General features: G+C 39.8%; 1 protein-coding gene and 1 long non-coding RNA gene across 18 annotated transcripts in view; one reads left to right on the top strand and one right to left on the bottom strand.

Moving 5' to 3' along the window:
* Nucleotides 1–14178, top strand: part of LOC148679736 (uncharacterized) — an 807653-nt gene that overhangs the window by 150891 nt on the left and 642584 nt on the right. The window lies entirely within an intron of this gene.
* The window catches only part of kif1ab (kinesin family member 1Ab), a 79322-nt gene that overhangs the window by 56391 nt on the left and 8753 nt on the right, over nucleotides 1–14178 (bottom strand). For all 17 annotated transcript variants that reach the window (XM_087240724.1, XM_087240730.1, XM_087240733.1 and 14 more), the window contains exons 3-12: nucleotides 10298–10371; nucleotides 10002–10181; nucleotides 9846–9911; nucleotides 9589–9767; nucleotides 7298–7409; nucleotides 7017–7094; nucleotides 6858–6923; nucleotides 6255–6272; nucleotides 6091–6169; nucleotides 5919–5997 (exon numbers count right to left, since the gene is read on the bottom strand). In XM_087240724.1, coding sequence (XP_087096850.1) covers nucleotides 5919–5997; nucleotides 6091–6169; nucleotides 6255–6272; nucleotides 6858–6923; nucleotides 7017–7094; nucleotides 7298–7409; nucleotides 9589–9767; nucleotides 9846–9911; nucleotides 10002–10181; nucleotides 10298–10371 — 931 coding nt within the window. The remainder of the gene's footprint in view (nucleotides 1–5918; nucleotides 5998–6090; nucleotides 6170–6254; nucleotides 6273–6857; nucleotides 6924–7016; nucleotides 7095–7297; nucleotides 7410–9588; nucleotides 9768–9845; nucleotides 9912–10001; nucleotides 10182–10297; nucleotides 10372–14178) is intronic.

Here is a 14178-nt window from a genome sequence, read left to right as displayed (position 1 = left end):
CCGGGTGGTTTTCGATCCAGCGACTTCGGGGAGAGAGGCAGCCAGACGACTCGCTGAGCTCCGTCAGGAGGAGCACAGTGTGGCGGAATATTCCATCGATTTTCGCACCCTGGCGGCCGAGTGCGGGTGGAACAGCGAAGCACAGTGGGACATGTTCTTTCACGGACTGGCGGACCGTATTAAGGATGAGATCTACGTTTTGGAGCTTCCCAAGACACTGGACGGTCTCATTAACCTGGCCATAAGGGTGGACAATCGCCTTCAGCGCAGGAGTGCCCACAGAGAGCTTCGTTCACAATGTTTGGCTTCACAGACCGGTTGTTCGGAGGCTACACTTCCTGTTCCAGAATCCGAGCCCAAACAAATGGGAGGATTTCGCCTCTCAGCGGAGGAGAAACACCGCCGACGCACAAGTGGTTTGTGTATGTACTGTGGGGTTGCAGGACATTTTGCAGCCTTATGCACGGTCAAGAACAATAATTCACCTAATGGTAAGCGTTTTTTGGTGGGAGAGATTATGACTGGAAAGGACTCTCCCAATACCACATCTCTACCCATTAAGTTGGGATTTAATTCAAGTTTTCATTCCTGTTATGCGCTCATTGATTCAGGAGCTGAAGGGAACTTTATTGACTCTGATTTAGTTAATGAGTTAAAAATTCCTTTCTCTCCTCTTTCCTCACCCATAGCAGTCCAAGCACTTAGCGGATTATCTCTTCCAACCATCACACACATCACAGCTCCTATTAGACTTGTCACTTCAGGAAATCATACTGAAAGCATTTCTTTCTTTCTTACTAAATCTGTTAATAATCCTGTCATTTTGGGACATCCGTGGTTGGTCCTACACAAGCCCCACATTAACTGGGGCCACAGTGCAGTTTTTTCATGGAGTGAGAGTTGTCATAAGTCTTGTTTATTGTCTGCTTGTTCCACTGTTCCTTGTTCTGTGTTTCAGGAGGAGCAGGTGGATCTGTCAAACGTGCCCCGTGAGTACCATGACCTGAAGAGAGTGTTCAGTAAGTCCCGGGCTGCTTCTCTACCTCCTCACCGTCCCTATGACTGTGCTATAGACTTATTGCCAGGTACGTCTCCGCCCAAGGGCAAGTTATATTCACTGTCTGTTCCGGAGAGGGAGGCCATGGAGAAATATATTTCTGATTCTCTAGCAGCCAAGATCATCCGCCCGTCTTCTTCACCGGCGGGAGCGGGATTTTTTTTTGTGAAAAAGAAGGATGGTTCCCTTCGCCCATGCATTGACTATCGAGGGTTGAACAGCATCACGGTTAAGAATACCTACCCTTTGCCGTTGATGTCTTCGGCCTTCGAGCGCCTGCAGGGGGCGAACTTTTTCACAAAGTTAGATCTCCGCAATGCTTATCATTTGGTTCGCATAAGACCCGGGGATGAGTGGAAAACAGCGTTTAACACCCCTAGAGGGCATTTTGAGTACTGCGTTCTGCCCTTCGGCCTTTCCAACGCTCCGGCTGTTTTCCAGGCACTCGTCAATGACGTGTTGAGAGATATGATAGATCAGTTTATTTATGTCTACCTGGATGACATTCTGATTTTTTCTCACTCTCTCCAGGAACACGTTCAACACGTCAGGCGAGTGTTGCAGAGGCTGTTAGAGAATGGGCTTTATGTCAAGGCGGAGAAATGCGTTTTTCATGCACAGTCGGTTCAGTTCTTGGGACATATTGTGTCAGTCGAGGGGATGCGCATGGATCCAGAGAAGATTCAGGCTGTGGTAGATTGGCCAACCCCAGATTCCCGTAAGGCCCTGCAGAGGTTTCTGGGCTTTGCCAATTTTTACCGGCGTTTTATTCGCAATTTCAGCCAGCTCGCCGCACCTCTGACTTCCTTGACCTCCTCCAAGATGCCGTTCAGGTGGTCCAGTGCAGCTGAAGCTGCCTTTTCCAAACTAAAAGGCTGCTTCGTTTCAGCCCCGATCCTCATTGCCCCTGATCCTTCCCGGCAGTTTGTGGTGGAGGTCGATGCGTCTGAGGTTGGGGTCGGAGCCATTCTGTCCCAGCGCTCCTCCTCGGATGGCAAGATCCATCCTTGCGCGTATTTCTCTCATCGATTATCTCCTGCTGAAAGAAATTACGACATTGGTAATCGAGAGTTGTTGGCCGTCAAACTTGCTTTGGAGGAGTGGCGTCATTGGTTAGAGGGCTCGGGGGTGCCCTTTATCGTCTGGACTGATCATAAGAATCTTGAATATATTAGATCCGCTAAAAGATTAAACTCCAGGCAGGCTCGGTGGGCATTATTTTTCGGACGGTTTAATTTTACGATCTCTTACAGACCAGGCTCCAAAAACATCAAACCTGACGCATTATCACGTCTTTTCGACCCGTCGGATCGCACGTCATCACCTGATCCTGTGCTTCCTCAGGGGATTGTTGTAGCGAACATTTCCTGGGAGATCGAGTCGAGGGTTCGCACAGCCTTGAATGGGGTAACGCCCCCGATCGGATGCCCACCGAGTCGGTTATTCGTGCCGGAGGAATTACGGTCCGACGTTGTCCGGTGGGGTCATTCCTCCAAGGTAGCTTGTCACCCAGGGGTGAGTCGCACGTTATTCGTTATCAAACAACGATTCTGGTGGCCAACTATGGCTCGTGATGTGCGCGATTTTGTATTGGCTTGCTCTGTCTGTGCGGTTTCTAAGTCTTCCAATCGCCCACCTGCTGGGCTCCTTCAACCGCTGTCAGTACCTTCAAGACCCTGGTCACACATCTCGCTAGATTTTGTTACGGGTCTTCCATCCTCTAACGGTAACACGGTAGTTTTGACCGTGGTGGACAGGTTCTCGAAGGCTGCTCATTTTATCTCTCTGCCCAAATTACCATCAGCCAGAGAGACAGCGGTTGCTGTCATTGATCATGTCTTTCGCATTCATGGCCTCCCGATGGACGTGGTTTCTGACAGGGGGCCTCAGTTTGTCTCTAGATTCTGGAGAGAATTCTGCCGTTTATTGGGGGCCACTGTTAGTCTTTCTTCTGGTTTTCATCCCCAGAGTAACGGCCAGACCGAGAGAGCCAATCAGGATCTTGAGCGCACATTGCGATGTTTGGTCTCGCAGAATCCCTCCTCCTGGAGTCAGCAACTTTCGTGGGTGGAGTACGCACATAATTCGTTACCAGTGTCGTCCACGGGCCTTTCTCCGTTTCAGTGTAGTCTAGGTTACCAGCCACCAGTTTTTCCCAGTCTGGAATCCGAAGTCGCGGTTCCCTCTGTTCACGCCTTTGTCCAGAGGTGCCGTCGCACTTGGAACAGGGCCAGACAGACCCTCCTCCGAGTGGGGACGCGCACCAAGGCTAAAGCCGATCGCCACCGGTCTAAGCCTCCCGTTTACGTTGTCGGTCAAAAAGTGTGGCTTTCTTCTAAAAACATTCCTCTCCGCACCGTTTGCAATAAGTTAGCTCCTAAATTTATTGGCCCTTTTATTGTCACTAAAATCATTAGTCCAGTGGCAATCCGCCTCAAATTACCTCCAGCGTACAGGAGAATTCATCCCGTATTTCATGTATCCAAAGTAAAGCCCGTTTTTCATACGGCAATTAATCCGCACACTCCAGTTCCCCCCCCGCCGCGTCTCGTAGATGGGGAGACTGCTTATTCGGTTAAGCGCATTCTGGACTCTAGACGGAGGGGACGAGGATTTCAGTACTTGGTGGACTGGGAAGGTTACGGTCCGGAGGAGAGAAGTTGGGTTCCAGCCGGGGACATACTGGACCACTCTCTTATCGATGATTACAATCGCCAGGTAGGCTCGTCTGGGGACGCCAGGAGGCGTCCCTAGGGGAGAGGGTAATGTCACGGTTGTGGATTCATCTGCTCCTTATTTGAAGTGTCTGCGTTGTGTGACAGTTCATTATTATGATACGTGTTTCTAAGTATGTGTGCCTTTCTCTCTCTGTGTTTGTGTGGGTGTCGCGTGGCTGTCAGTGGGTGTTTGTTTTCATGTCATCAGCTGAGCGGTCACATGATCTTTGTTACCGGAACTGTTCCGTAGCGCCGCTCGGCTGATAATCAGCGCGCTACAGGTGTAGCACATTTGTTGTGCCTATAAATGTTCAGCGTTCCTGTCTCACGTTGTCAGTTCGTTGTTTTGCTCACGGTTCTTGTGTTTTGTCAGGCTCCTCTCTTCGCTGGTGGTGAGTGGTCTGGTTATATTCCATGTTGCAGTATCTGATGCTTCCTGTTTCTTCCTGATGAATGTGTGATCCGCTCTGTTGATGAAGTACGTCTGAAACATCCCGGTCTCTTCTATGACGAATGTTTTATCTGCTCTGTTGATGAGTTTATGAACATTTGATCAGTGCTGCCGAATCAGACCACCACTATATTATTCACCTGTTCAGTGCCTCCAGCCACTCACCAATTATCTGTCTATTTGTGAGAACTATATTAAAAGACTTTGTTTTTCTTGCAATTGGGTTCCTCATCTTTTATGTCACGTGACAATACCACAATCGGTTCAAAAAAGAAAAAAGTTTGAGACAAATTACTAATTGCCTTGAAGACTCAAATGAAAAAATAATAACATTTTCTACCCCACTGAAAGCTTTTTTCTTATTATGTAGTTAATAACAAAAGATATACTACGTGACCTTGCATTTTTCCATGTCACTTCTCGCGTGTGTTTGGTTGTGAGACATAGTTTGTGGATCAAGACAATGTTGTCGTCGATTCTTCCTAATGTAAAGTCGAGTAGTGTAAAACCCCCTGTCGCCAATCCATCCTACAGTGTAAACACGGCAGCGACAGAACGCTACCCCAGAGAAAACATCTGTGACACAATTACTTTGAAATTTGTGCAGTCTGAACTCGGTCTTCAGTATCTGTAATTAATCTTTAGCAGGTAGGGTGTGAAAACTCTAATGGTGGATGGCTGCTTCTTACTCAGGGCTGTCTATGCTAAAGAGGGAGCGATAGACACTAATGGCTGGGGGTTTCCCCCTCCGATGACATGTACAAAAAGAGAATGCCATATCAAAGTGTCTCAGCAGACTGTTTTTATGATGTGTGATTATAAAATAAATTATTTATTTATTTTTAACCATTTGAGGCTGGCTATATTCTCACACAACTGCGTTTAAACCTCCTATAAAAGTGATTTTTTGCATAATAGGTCCCCTTTAAATGATATCATGATGAATTATCATTTCAGAGTGGATCATCTAAGCGCAGAAGAGTGGCATCTGAAACACTGAGAGGGAGCAATCACGTAAATGCATATAATACTTCCAGCTAGAAACATGGTTTTATTCTTAATTATTTTAAACCACCAAAAAAAACAAACATCTTGCTGCTACAGTACAACAACAAAAATTGCAGCTACACAATGTACAGATAACAAAGCTTTGAAAAATCGTAAATAAACAAAACAAAGGGAACAAAACATATAAAAATGCCCAGACCTAACATTACATATTAGACAACTCAGCATCACAGGCTTACAAATAGGTCTTAGATCATCCGATATGGACACCATTTCAGATGTATTACTGCTAATGTAAACACATTACCACAAAAACCACACCAAACACAATTTAAATGTTGTAAAAGTACCAATTCATTTACCAGAATAACAACCTGACAACCCAACTGTGAGCTGCAGTTGTCTTTATGACATGTGGAATCTCTTTTACATTGGGCTGGGTGAACGCACCTAAAAACCAGTCAAAACAGACTGTCCTTAACTAAAATATTGCTATTTTTGGAAAATGTATTTCTAAATAGCAATTTGTTTGATTACAATCCTTTTTAACATTATTGGTAATCAGAGGGAGTGTCATCCCTGGCACAGGTGGATTATCCCATCAAATGGAAATGAAACAAGTCTTGTGTGTCACCTTAGGTCAATCGTCTAATATACAGACTTTATGGCATTATGTGGTTCTTACCTGAGTGTGCTGAGTGTTTCGTCGTAGTTAATATCAGCAGGGCTTAGAGCTGCTACCATAGCAGTGCGTGAGTTTCCTCCTAAGAAATTAAAACCAGGACATTTTTGATTATTGACTACAGTGTTAAACCCTTTCACCGATAATTGCTAAGAAGGTGCTTGAACCCTCATACCAAGGTTTTCTCTCAGAAGCCATGTCAAAACGGAATCTCTGTATGGAATAAAGCTCTCAACTTTCTTCTTCTTCTTGTTCTGTTGAGTGAACAGAAAGGATGCCAATTTTTAAAGCTGCAACCATAATGCTTGATTAATGAAGAAAGATCAAACCGATCCTCACCTTGTTTGGTGCGGAGTCCTAAAAAACAGAGAAAAGCATTTTTAAGCATTTTAAATTTTACTAACACTCGTTTTCACATTTAAACTGAAATTCAGGGGGACACTTTATTTTGATGGTCCATTTGAGTATTAGTAGACTGTCTGCTTAATATGTAATGTAATGTGTATTTATATAGCGCATTTATTGTGTATGGCCATACACCCGAAGCACTTCACAATCATGAGGGGGGTCTCTCCACACCACCACCAGTGTACAGCATCCACTTGGATGAGGCGAGGGCAGCCACAGGACAACAGCGCCAGTGCACACACCACACACCCACTATTGGGGGAGTGGAGAGACCGTGATAGAGCCAATTCGGTGGATGGGGATGATTGGGAGACTATGATTGTAAGCCGATTGAGGGACTTTGGCCAGGACAAATGATACTGCTCCTTCAACAAACATTTAACTGACTATAACATGATTATACACATTTCAACATACACTAACCCTAAACCCAACCTAACAGTCTACTTATAATCTAATGAGAATTAGTTGCAATGTAACTTAAATTCAACAAACGGACCATCAAAATAAAGTGTGACCAAATTCAGTTCTTACCATCTCAGCCAGTGCAGAGATAACTTTTCCGAGTGTTGTTAAAGATTTGTTGATATTGGCTCCTTCCTAGAAAATGGACCAAGCATGTAAGTTTATCGGATACACTAATCTAAAATTTCAAATTCTCATGAAACTCGGTTGAACTCAGTGTAACCCCACCTTAAGTCTAGTGCCTTTGGCTCCAGTAGAATCAGCCCTTTCGCTTCCTGCCAAGTCGACCAGGCTGATTTTGCTGACCTGTTTGAAAAACGGAAATGTTGTGTCTCAGAACGATAAAGCGCTCTAATGCACAAACACTACCAGCAACTTCACCCTCTGTCAAACTGCCAACATACATCAGTGATGTTCCACCTGCAGAGTCCACTCACCTGCTTTTGCGTTCTAGACTATTTCTGAACATTCTCTCATATAGAACAATGCTACACTACAGGACGGCTTACCTTTTCAGTGGTGTTTTCACTGTCGTTGTCATGTTGTTTCTGTGTGAAGATGATGTTGAATACAGCATGAGAGCGGCTGCTGGTCTCGTTCATGTTGGTGGCTGCCACCGTTCTGAGAACAAACAGAATGGTGTGCAAGAGTGGTAAATATTTTTTTGCAATATATTTGTAAACATTTTTTTAGATTTTTTTGTATGTAGTTTATATGTGTGAATGATTGTGAATAGATGTTTCCCAGTGATGGGTTGTGGCTGGAAGGGCATCCCCTGCGTAAAAACGTACTGAATAAGTTGGTGGTTCATTCCACCATGGTGACCCCAGATTATTAAAGGGACTAAGCCGAAAAGAAAAATAATTAATGATGAATGAATTTCAAACACAATGGAAAGTCAAAGTGCTTTACATGAACAAGAATAAAAGAAACAAGAAAACAAACGATTAACAGAATTAAAAATGATTAAAAACAAATTAAAATGTGTTAAACAGGTTATAAAAGAATGAAAAGAAAAGACATAATAGTGGGGTCTGTCGGACATAGCACAGTGCTCATTCGGTAAAGGCACAGCTAAACAGATGTGTTTTAAGCCTTGATTTGAATGTACCTAATGCTGGAGCACATCTGATCATTTCTGGAAGCTGATTCCATTAATGGGGGCGTAGTAGCTAAAAGTGGATTCATCCTACTTAGAATGAATTCTTGGAATTTCTATTTTACTTGATCCTAATGATCTGAGGGATCTGTTAGGTTTGTATTCATTGAGCATATCTTTAATGTACTGATTGTCCTATAGTCAACATTACACATTAGGAAATATTGACTATATTTGGAATGGTTATGAATATTAATGTGCTCTGTTCTAATTCTCAGCAGCTTGTGTCAGTGCCTGTTTACACACAGTGAAACACACATTAAAACTAATCATCAAACATATTTCAGCTAAGTAGATAGCAGAGGGCATGAAGTTTAAGTGTATTATTAATGGTTAATGGAAAAGATGGGCTGTGGTTTCCATTCTGTGCTTAAAACTGTTTGGAGTAAAGATCTAAACTGTACATTTAGCAATGAAAATTAGAAGAAATTTTCCAAAACTGTAATGTCAAGAAAGAGGACGCTTAATACAAATAAAAATTTTGAATCGTTTTTATTGGACCCCGAGTAGGCTTTTTAGGCTTGGGTTGAAGTACTCTGAATGCTGGAGATGTGAGAGCGAAGAAGGAGACTTGACGCATGCCCTGTGGTCCTGTTCTAAAATACATTCAGGATGTTTCTGGATGCTGCTTTACATTTTGTCCTGAAATATATGTACTGGGAGACTCATTCGTGTTGGGGTCTGGTGTGAAGATTGCTTGATAAATTGGATGTTTATCAGAAAAGATAGGGAAATTATTTGGCATTTTTGGAGGATGAATAAGGTCACTGGTGTGAGATGCACAGTAAAAGTGTAAATATTTTATTTCATTTATTTCTGTATTAATATTATTGTGTTTTTTAATTATTTTTTGCTATTATAATTTATTTAATTTATATTATTTATCTGTATTTACTAGATTTATGATAGCAACATCTAATTACTGTAACTGCCACTGTTGAGAAGGGGAAGAGAAAGGGGGTCTTAAAATAATCTAAAAATGTGTAAACCTGTTTTTTTTTTTTTTTTGTCTAAGTTTAAGGTTTGACATTTCCCGCCTTTTTGTTAAACTGTTAAAGCACCTCATTATTGATTTTCTGGAGCTCAACCACAAGTAGTGACGCTACTAGCCTAACTACATTTTGCGGTAGCCTCACTACTTTCTAAATCAAAAAGGTTTTATATTCTATTATAGTATATAATTATAGTATTATATCCTATAATTAGTTTCTGTGTAGTACAGTATATTATTGAATATTTGAACCAAACAATTCTGCCTCACATGTTTCATTGACAGTTTTATTGATCAATAAGATATGATTAACTTGGATTTAAGTTGCTTTGATTTAAAAATGAAAATTGAAATATTTGCTTAAATGTAGCTTGCTACATTTCCCAGAGGGTAGCTTGCCCAACACTGCACTACACCAACTGTCAACACTCTTTCAACAGGTCAATGATTTCCTTCTTAAGATGGCTACACATTTTAATATTCCAATTGTTTTCCCTCAAGTCAAGTCTTTTTCTGTTTTAGCTTAATTGAAAATGTAAGGTGCAGTAAAGGTTTCCTCTCTTCTCTTCTCCACTAGGTAACAGACTGAATTTATGATCCATCTCATGATATATAAAAATGGATGGATTGTCCACAAAAATATCTGTCACCTGGCTTTGTTTCCAGAATCCATCAGGTCCTGGATGTCATTGTAGGAAGTAACAGCCAGTTTTGACAGGTCCTCCACGTAGGGTCCCATCAGAGGATGCTCTCGCACACGCAGATTCCCCTTGTTCTTTGGGTTCAGAAGGTCCCGTACGCGCTCACAGTAGATCTCCATGTAACTCACCTGAGAAAACAACAATAATAACAGTTACTTCAGTATCATTAGTAAGAAAGCAAGTTACTATGATTGAGTGTCTCTTACCTCAACCGAGTATGACATGTTGTTGTCATTATTGTCATTGATCTTGGTAAACAGGTCCTCGCAGAGCTGTCACAGAAAGATTAAGCATTAAAAACATTTTCTAAGAAGCTAATTACAACAAAGGCAGCAATAAAAGATGCTATTATAGAGTACTACCAATGGGATGATGCCTTCTTGGTCTTTTTCTTGCTTGCCCATCATGGTATATGACTTTCCAGCCCCAGTTTGCCCATAGGCAAAGATACACACGTTGTATCCCTCGAAAGCATGAAGCAGCATTTCCTCTCCTATGTCTCTATATACCTGCTTTTGACATGCATAGTTCACATCTTCTGGCTGTTGAAGACACAAAAAAACACAAGGACATCGTCTTATGTGTGTCCAGAACAGCTAGCGGGATTATAGCACAAGTTAATTAGTAAACATATTTTACAGTTAATAAGGAAACTCACGGTTGTGTGTGACCAATAGGAATAGTCAAAATTGAAGCTCTTGTTCTCCTTTGGCTGTTTTGGGTTTAGAATTGCTAGAAAAGAAAAGGTACATGTCTATAAGGATACAAGCAAATGAAGAAAATGCTCGAAAAAGAGTTAAATATGTATATTAAAAGAAGCAGCTCAATACTGCTATCTGTTCTCACATTTGAATGACTGACAATGACAAAATTTCATTCCAAAGTAGGCATGTCACAATAATCAATATATCGACTTATCGTGCAATATTTGGAGATGACCTCAATCATTTTTGCTGTTTCAATATATATTTACAAATTCACAAATAATGTTAAACCCATTTTATAATGAGATCTACGTTCTTTATAACGCCTTTATAACGTAGTTTATAATTGGACAGTTACCTAATAAGATATTTAATAGTCTATATAATAGGACATTTACCTTTTTAACATCAAATTATAGAATTTAAATAACCGTAAGAATGATACTGTAAGTATTTTAAAGTGTTTATTGCTATTTGCATAATTATGCTGTTACATAATAAGTAACATAAAATTATCTCAAAATGACAATATATCACTAATCGCAACAATTTTTGTGACAATATATGTCGTGGTTTTTTGTTTTTTCTCTTAATGAATCAAACTCAGACTGGGGGTTATGAATATCAGAAGATTATACTTTATTGGAATATTTTCCAAAAAAGCAGATATCACACAACACAAATTCCTTATTGTGACAGGCCTATTTCAAGGTATTAAAAATGTGAAAAAAGTCACTTTAGTTAAACTGCAGTTAAACACCTAATGTTGTCAGAGCAGAGATCAAGGTCCAATAATGCAATTCAAAAGCATAAAAAATACCATGTGAGTCACAAGTGCAATTTATTTTTACTCTGCATAAGCAACTTTTTTCCATCACACTCAATCATTTGTAATTTTAATCATACTCAGACCTGTCATTTGCTGTTAAAAAAACGGATAATTTCTAAGAGCAATTGGCAGAGACAAAGAAACTTGACTACTTCTGTAAAAACATTATTCCTGTTGAAAAGTAGAATTTACTTGAAAAAAAAACAATATTTTGTTTAGCAGGCTGAACATAGCATTTCAAAATATTACTTTTTTTTATTTACAGATTTCTTATGAATAAAAATTAGTTTTGAACAAAACTTTGTTTTTAAAATGCTAAAAACAATCTTACCAACCATTACTAAGAGTTTACACTCCCCAAAAAAACTATATCTAATATTATATAATATAAATTACACTTCATTTAGACCAATAAACTTTGAAATCTGTTGATTAGACACCAAATATTAGATCAGATACTGGTGGCTGTACCAAATATTAAGTACAAACTGTTACATAAAATAATAATTATTCAGGTCCAAACAAACCTAAAATGTGAAAGTAAAGTTTTAATGCATATTGAGCTGTAGGAAATATTTGCCACTGGTAAATTAGTTTAGTTCAAGGGATGTATAGTTCACCCCAAAATATAGTTTCTTTCTTTCGTTGAGCACAATCCTCCTAATGACGTCAATAGCTACTAAATAGTGTTCTTCATAATTTCTTTTTTGTGTTCAATAGAAAAACTAAACTTATATCTAAGAAGTCTTAAATTTGGAACCACCTGAGGGTGAGTAAATGGTGAGAAAATTGTTATTTTTGAGTGAACTATCCCTTTAATATTTTAAAATTGCTGGTTAAAGAGCCCCTATTATGGGTTTTTAAAAATGGCCTTCCATGCAGGGTGTAACATAGCTCAAAGTGAATAAAACATCCAGCTGATGTTTAAATCTGAAAGTGCACCTTGTAAAAATTGTTTATCTTTAATAAAAGATTCGACTCAGAGTCGTTTTAAATGATTCATGTCTAGATCTTTTGACTGTTTGCATCGACACAAAACAATACCAAATATGTTCTGTGCAGGATCAGGTAAAACGTGAACGCACCTTTCCCTTTAAACGCTAGTGGAGTGCAGATGTGTGGGACTGATCATGAGTTCTGCTGGTTAATGCAAAAATCTACCCTGCAATGGGGGATTCGTCGGCCATTTGGTGAAGGAAGAATCAGAAAATACTATTGATGTATGGGACTTTGTCAAAGCTTGACAAGGACTTCATCAGTATACAGTTCATGAATCAGTTTCTTCCTCAAATTCACAAGTGTAAGAAAGCGTGATTTAAATGGCTGCCTCCTTGTTTTCTCTAGCTTGCAAAATATGTGTTTTGTTACTTGTAATCAATCCATGCGACTTGTACTGTATCTGGTTAACTCTTTATATTTACACATCACATCTAAAACCACGTTGAAAACATGATATGTGCCGATTTCTTTACAGATTTAAATGCGTTTGTGGGCTTGTGATCCTCTGCCGTTTGTTGTTGCTATGGCACCGTCAGTTGTTCCTACACATGTGTGGCGGTCAAGTTTCTAAATAATTCAGCTTTTGCCACTGTGTGCATTAATACTTAATATGTGTCTTTGTTTTTACTTATGGTTAAGAATACAGCAATATGCTGGTATTAAACTGCACTGCTTTAATGCGCTCCTGCATTAGACTCACACATACACTCTGCACTCTGACTGCTTCAAAAATGTTGATAAGCCGTGGTGGGCGTTTCTCTCTGTCTCGAGCTGAATACAGTTTACCAATCGCAACAGACTGGGTCATCAGACAAATCAGCGCAGATTAGCATCAAGCTAAGGAGGGGTTTGGGAACAAATTAATCACTAAACGAATCACATGGGAGTCGTTAGGGTAATTAGGTAAAAATAAATGCATATTATAAGACAATGAAAGTGTTTTTTGACCTTGCATGCATACCAGCCTGTTGCTGGAGACACCCAAACCAAAATATTATTTTTTTAATGCATCATATGGGCTTTTTCAGTCTATCTGTTAATTTACAAAATTCATGTTAAAAAGACGTAATTAGTATCTAAAAATAGCCAGCAATATTTTCTGCATTGCTAATGAGCTCTATATGGCTCTATATTTGCATATGTTGTCATGTTTGAAGACAGATGAGTTGTGAATCTGAAAATGAGGTCATGAACCTCCAGCATCCTCTGAACAGCACAAAGCTGTGCAGTGTGTCTGACCTCACGCTCTGCACCAGCTGACTGTTTTACCACTCACACTGCAGGCTGAACAACGGGACGCTTTACAGTTTTTTGAGCTGCTTTGGAAACAAAAACTGGAAATGCCAATCAATTCTTCTTCCGAAATGGAGCAGAGCTTCTAGCATGCAGAACTTTTTGCTGCATGAACTGAGAAAACTGACTGATCTCTTATACCTCAAACTCTTTTTAAAATCTGTACTATTAAAATCCACGTCCTTATTTTGGGACCCACAGGATCATTATTTTACAAAACAATCATAACAGTCATATTAAAAAAAAACAAAAAAAAAACAGACAATATTTTATAGAAGAGCAACTTCCAAAGCTTTTAATGTTAGCACTATTTGCCATGTTATTACTGCATTTCATTCTTTCAATTTTTAAATGACATCTGGAAAAACTCTGGAAATAGACCACACTGGGATTAAAAGAGTTTAAATAAATCCCTTTTGAATTAAAATGAGAACATTTATGACACCCTTTTGATTGAAAGTAACATCAAAACAGTGCAGATTTTATTTTGAAAAGTTCAAAGACAAAATAAATTCCTTTTACATGCGTGAACTTTCACTTTCAGATAAAAAGGTCATTCATTTTCATGCTACAAAATACTGTACATATAAGACCTTTGAGGGAGTTTGGGGACATTGCAAATTATTCCTATATTGTGGTTGAGTTGGGAATGAAGTTGATTGATGGTCATAAATATTGATGTAAAATACTGAGAATCTTTTGTTTTGTTTAGTT

This window comes from Danio rerio, chromosome 2 (assembly GCF_052040795.2).
Source record: "Danio rerio strain M-AB ecotype USA chromosome 2, GRCz13ab, whole genome shotgun sequence".
Classification (NCBI taxonomy): Eukaryota; Metazoa; Chordata; class Actinopteri; order Cypriniformes; family Danionidae; genus Danio; species Danio rerio.
The sequence above is the reverse complement of the archived record's forward strand: the minus strand, read 5'-3'. Positions and strand labels throughout refer to the sequence as shown.